This window comes from Nestor notabilis, unplaced genomic scaffold (genome assembly GCF_000696875.1).
Source record: "Nestor notabilis isolate BGI_N333 unplaced genomic scaffold, ASM69687v1 scaffold8034, whole genome shotgun sequence".
NCBI classification, from domain to species: Eukaryota; Metazoa; Chordata; class Aves; order Psittaciformes; family Psittacidae; genus Nestor; species Nestor notabilis.
In genome coordinates this window covers 3726-9175 of record NW_009924234.1, presented here as the reverse complement: position 1 = coordinate 9175, position 5450 = coordinate 3726, and the positions used below count along the sequence as shown (strand labels likewise).

The 5450-nt window shown below is 60.7% G+C and overlaps 1 protein-coding gene across 1 annotated transcript in view; it reads right to left on the bottom strand.

The window, feature by feature from the left end:
• Positions 1-1365: 1365 nt before the first annotated feature.
• The window catches only part of JAK3 (Janus kinase 3), a 7016-nt gene continuing 2931 nt past the window's right edge, over positions 1366-5450 (bottom strand). Inside the window, exons 7-20 of the mRNA XM_010012517.1 lie at positions 5362-5442; positions 5142-5273; positions 4977-5061; positions 4769-4902; positions 4001-4139; positions 3783-3934; positions 3066-3216; positions 2850-2989; positions 2439-2628; positions 2227-2351; positions 1942-2114; positions 1751-1868; positions 1569-1679; positions 1366-1482 (exon numbers count right to left, since the gene is read on the bottom strand). Coding sequence (XP_010010819.1) covers positions 1366-1482; positions 1569-1679; positions 1751-1868; positions 1942-2114; positions 2227-2351; positions 2439-2628; positions 2850-2989; positions 3066-3216; positions 3783-3934; positions 4001-4139; positions 4769-4902; positions 4977-5061; positions 5142-5273; positions 5362-5442 — 1848 coding nt within the window. The remainder of the gene's footprint in view (positions 1483-1568; positions 1680-1750; positions 1869-1941; positions 2115-2226; positions 2352-2438; positions 2629-2849; positions 2990-3065; positions 3217-3782; positions 3935-4000; positions 4140-4768; positions 4903-4976; positions 5062-5141; positions 5274-5361; positions 5443-5450) is intronic.

Here is a 5450-nt window from a genome sequence, read left to right as displayed (position 1 = left end):
CAAGCAATTGGACTTTTAGGTGTGAAAACAAGATGTCGGGGGCACCGTTGCGGAGCTCTCCATGTGCTAAAGATGCCCAGCAGCAGTTTTCTCTCCTGGCTCTTTGGCTGTGGGAGAATGGTCCAAACATTCGTGCTCTATGCCCCATACTGCGGCACAGCCTGACCAGGCAGGCAGGCAGTAGGATCCGGAGGGCGAGTACTAGGACCCGGCAGGTGGGTGACCACTAGCATCCATCCCGCAGCACGACGAATAGAGCATGAGCATCCGGCCCTTTCTTTCAAGAAGAGGCCCATGATCAGCTTTCTTATCCCTCTGCCCTCCCCTGTGCTGTGATGGTAGCAGGAGCTGCTCTTTTATTAAACACTGTATTTTCTAATGCCCACTCCCTCATTCCTCACCCGCGTTGTCTCCCTCCTGTGCTGTGCCCCGGCACCCATCCCCGCAGCCTCCAGGCTGCTCCATGGGAACAGGGCTTCAGGGATGCGGGAAATTGAGGCAACGAATGGGCAGCACTTGGCTGAGCCCTGTCCTTGCACCTGGGGGCACTGCTGCCCAACCTGCAGCGAGTGGATGGATGGATGGATGGATGGATGGATGGATGGATGGATGGATAGAGGGGTGGGTGGTGGGTGCATGGATGGATGGATGGATGGATGAGTGGATGGATGGGTGGACACATGGTACCCAGCAGGGATTGAATCCCACAGAACATCCCTGTGCCTCTGGGGGTCCAGTGCTTCCAGCTCCAGGAGAGGTTCAGGGTGAGGATGGCCCCAAGCTGCCTCTGCAGCAAGGTACCAGGGGGCTCTGGTGGGGCTCTCCGGGGGGCTCAAGCTCTTTCCAGTGCAACGGGGCCCACACCTGTGCTCCCACCACTGTTTGGTGCTGATGGGCTCTTGTTGGGGTCCCTTTGTGCTGCCCAGGGAACTCCTGTGCTGGGGCTTCATCTCTGAGAGTCAGGGCTGCTCACAGCAAAGCCAGGCACCCAGGACCACAAGGGGGGACCTCTCTCTTCACCATGAGGCCAGTGTGATGCTGAGCTCCAGCTCCCACCCTAGACACCACTGAGTGCCACCATCCTGCCCCCAGCCCCATTTCTGCCTGGTTTCACCCCAAATCTGCCCTCCATGACCAGAGAAGCCCTGAGGAACTGGATGGAGAACAAACAAACCAAACTTTACTAGAACCCCAAGTCCCACCGTGGTGGGGGCAGCGACAATCAGAAGAGGTGGAAAAGGGGGAACCAGAGCGGCATTACATGGGGAGGGTGATGGTGACCGTGTCCCTGCAGCCAGTAAAGTCAAGTGAAGCATTCCCACACTGTATGCCTGTTGCTGGGAAGGGATGGGGGAACCGGGGTCACTACCCACAGGATTTGCTCTGTCCATCCCGCAGCGCCTCAATCTTTGGGACCAGCTCCCCAAAGGTGGGTCTCGCGCTGGGGGTGAAGGCCCAGCAGCTCAGCATCAGTGTGTAGACCTGGAGGGGGGACACAAGGGATGGTGACACCAGGGGGGCATGGTGGTCCCGCCCCAGGTCCCCACCAGCCCGGGCAGGGCTCTCACCTCCCCAGGGCAGCCACAAGGTGCTGGGAGCCGCCGGTTGTCCTTGAGGAGCTCCAGCAAGCGGCAGATGATCTGCACTGTCTTCTCAGTGCCCATCATGCGGAGAAACTCCTGCGGGCACGGGGATGCCCATCAGCACAGGGATCATACCAAAGGCAACAGGTCCAGGGTCAGGGTCCCACCTCCGAGGGGCTCCTGATCTTGTTGCTGTAGGTGAAGAGCTCGTAGAGGAGGACCCCAAAGCTCCAAATGTCAGATGCTCGAGAGAAGACATTGTCCGACAGGGACTCGGGCGCGTACCTGCCATGAGGAGGATGCTGAGCACTGGCTTCTATGGGACCAGCACCACAACATCCCTCCCACAGCACCTCACCAGAAGACGGGACTCTGGCCGGGCTCCCGCACCACGTAATAGTCTTTGTCCTGTGGCAGCAGCTTGGCCAGCCCGAAGTCCCCGATCTTGACGTGGGTCTCACTCTCCACCAGGATGTTCCTGCTGGCCAGGTCCCGGTGCACACAGCGCTGTGCGCCCAGGTACTCCATGCCCTGCCCGGGATGCAGCCACTCACAGCATCCCCAGGGACCACAACCCCTCCATCCCCATCTGTCCCCACCCCACAGGGCAGAGCGGGACCCGCATTGGTCCCCATGGTCCCACCTTGCATATCTGCCAGGCATAGAGGAGCAGGGTCCTGTGGTCCAGGCAGGGCTGGTTCTTCTGCAGGTAGTCCCGCAGGCAGCCGTTGGGCAGATATTCCATCACCAGCCGCAGCCCGTGGCATCCTGCACCCACATCTATCATCCTCCAGCTGGGATGCAGGCAGAGCGTCCCTGCCCATTCCCTGCCTGCTCCCTGCCCTATGCTCTCACCCCGGCTGTAGCAGACCCCCCGGTACTGGACGATGAAGTCGTGCTGCAGCGAGTGCAGGATCTGGATTTCCCTCTCAAAGTCCCGCAGCTCCTTGGCTGAATCCTGCTGCAGCTTCTTCACAGCCACCAGCTCGCCTGTGCTGTCGCCCAGCGGGTCATAGCGGCACAGCTCCACACTCCCAAAGTTACCCTGGTGGGGATGTGGGATGCTGGGGTTCCTTGATGATGGGGGTCCCCATCATCTTCCCAGTGCCTCCCCATATCCCACACAAGGCACAAACTACTCAGCTTTACAGGGCGAAGCATCCCTGTATAGGCAGAGGATGTTTCATGCCCCACACTCAGGTAATGAAAGGGAGGAGAGTGTGCAACTCGTGCCCTGATTTTGGGGCTCCCTCTGACCCCGCTCACCTTGCCCAGCAGTGAGATGTACTTGAGGTGCCGCTCCTCAAAGCATGCGGGGTCCTGGCACATGGCAAGGGGCTCGCACCCCCAGAAGCCGTCCCGCAGTGCCACATCAGCGGGGGACAGGTCCGAGAGCAGCTCATAGTCTGGGAGAGGCGGGTGTGAGGGCCCCAGGGGGATCCAAACCCCGTCCCCCCCACCATCCCCATGTCATGGGCTCACCGGAGGTAATGAGGCTGTTGAGGTCACGGATGAGGGCACGGAAGCAGGGCCGGTGCCAGGGCTCATAGTCCATGCACTGCACGATGAGCGTGGCCAGCTCCGTCCACTTGGGTGCAGGGAGCTGGAGGCTGCTCGCATAGAAATCCAGCTTCTGCAGGGGGGAAGATGAGGCTTAGGCTGGTTATGGGGTGCCCAGCCCTGTGCTCCCTCCAAACAGCCCCTCATTGGGCTGTGCAAACCCCTCACACTGCCCAGGAACTAGATGGTCTTAAGGTCCTTTCCAACCCAAACCATTCCATGGCTATATGGTCACTCAAAGGGTGAGGGATGTCAGGCTGGGGCTTGGTTACTGCTGGTCCCTGCAGCACTGGATACACAACCACCTCGACACAGGTGAGGGGGAGCCTTGCAAGACCCCAGCTCTAGGTGCCGTGGGTGCCAGAGGTGCCCATTGCCCTCAGTGATGCCCCTTCTCTGGGGTGACCAGAGCCTCTTCCAGCAGAGAAATCTCAGGGTGGGATGGGCAGTGGGTGAGTGAGCAGAGCCCAGGCACAGCAGGATAGGGCAGGAGGGTTGGGATGCAGTGGGATGGGGCAGGAGGATCAGGATGCAGCGGGATGGGGCAGGAGGGTCAGGATGCAGCAGGATGGGGCAGGAGGGTCAGGATGCAGTGGGATGGTACAGGAGGGTCAGGATGCAGGGACAGAGTAACCTCACCTTCTGGGGCTCCAGCAGGCTCACAGGCATATTCCCACCACTGAAGATCTCCCAGAGGGTCGCCCCAAAGCTCCATTTGTCTGCGGGCAGCGCCAGGCTCTTGGGGTCCTGGAGGCACTCAGGGGCCAGCCAGGGGATGCGCTCCACCAACACTGGGGACAGGAGCCCCGCTCAGCACCCACCGGGGGGGCCTTGGTACCCCCAGCCCCAGCACTTACTGTCCTTGGCCAGGATGGTGATGCTGACCCCAGGGTCATTGAGTTTGATGAAGGGGGGGCTGCCGCTGGCCACGTCTCCCTCCCGCGTCAGCAGCACCTTCTTAGCTGAGATGTTGCCGTGGGTGATTTTCTTGTCCTCCTGGGGAGGCGAGAGGGACCAGAAGCATCAGTGCAGCGCCAGCCCATGGGGCAGCCCCATGCAATGGACTGAGCTGGTCCAGCCAGGGTGTACCAATGGGGATGTGTGGGACCTGTGGGCATGTGGATGCACATGGATGTGTGGGACCCATGGGACATGGTTGCACAGATGCTGAAGGATGCAGATGCACAGGAGCTATGTGACATGGATATGCTGGAGCTGCAGGACATGGATGCATGGGAGATGCTGGACACGGATGCATGGGAGTTTTTGGACACAGATGCATGGGTGCTGTGGGACATGGATGCATAGGAGCTGTGGGACGTGGATGCATCGGGGCTATGGGAGATGGGTGCATGGGAGCTGTGGGTTGTGGATGCATGGGGGCTGTGGGACATGGATGCATAGGAGCTGTGGGACGTGGATGCATCGGGGCTATGGGAGATGGGTGCATGGGAGCTGTGGGTTGTGGATGCATGGGGGCTGTGGGACGTGGATGCATGGGAGCCATGGGATAAGGACACGGGACAACCGTGGGATGAGGACATGGGAGAGCCATGGGATAAGGACATGGGAGAGCTGTGGGAAGCTGGCCTACAGGAGCTGCAGGACATATGGATACAGCTCACCAGGTAGTTGAGGGCATACGCCAGCTGCTTGGCCACCTGCAGCTTCCAGCTAGTCGTCACCTTGCCCTCGCCTTGATTCTTCTTCAAGTAGAGATCCAGCGGTCCATACCTGACATATTCCTGCACCATGATACCTGGGGGGGGCACAGCACAGGCAGGTCCAGCACACCCATGTTCCATGGCTCCCATGCATCACCCTGGCACTCACTGTCCTTCCCAAGGCTGACGCCGTGCAGCAGGACCAGATGTTTGTGGGAGAGCTGGCTCATGATGCTGGCGGCCTCCAGGAAGGACTGGATGGGGGAGAGGCCGGCTCAGGGTGGGCAATGGGGATCTCCCCCAGTGCTGGGCACTGGGGCTGCTGCTGCCTCACCTCAGAGCAGTTCTGGTGGCTGCCATCCATGACCTTGAGCACCACTGTGGTCTGGTAGCACCCGTCCTCCCCCTGGTCCCGCTTGATGCCCTTGTAGATGCGGGTGAAGGAGCCCTGCCCCAGGCTCTCGCCCTGCAGGAGGAGGGGACGCCGGTGCTAAGGGGGGTCCCTACCAGTGTGCCCCATCCCACCAGTGCCCCATGTCCCCCCTCCCCAGTACCTGAGTGAGGCTCTGGGGGTCGATCTTGTGGAACATCATCTGATTGAGGCTGCGGTGGGGAGTGCAGGGGGAGCCAGGGGGCTGGGGGC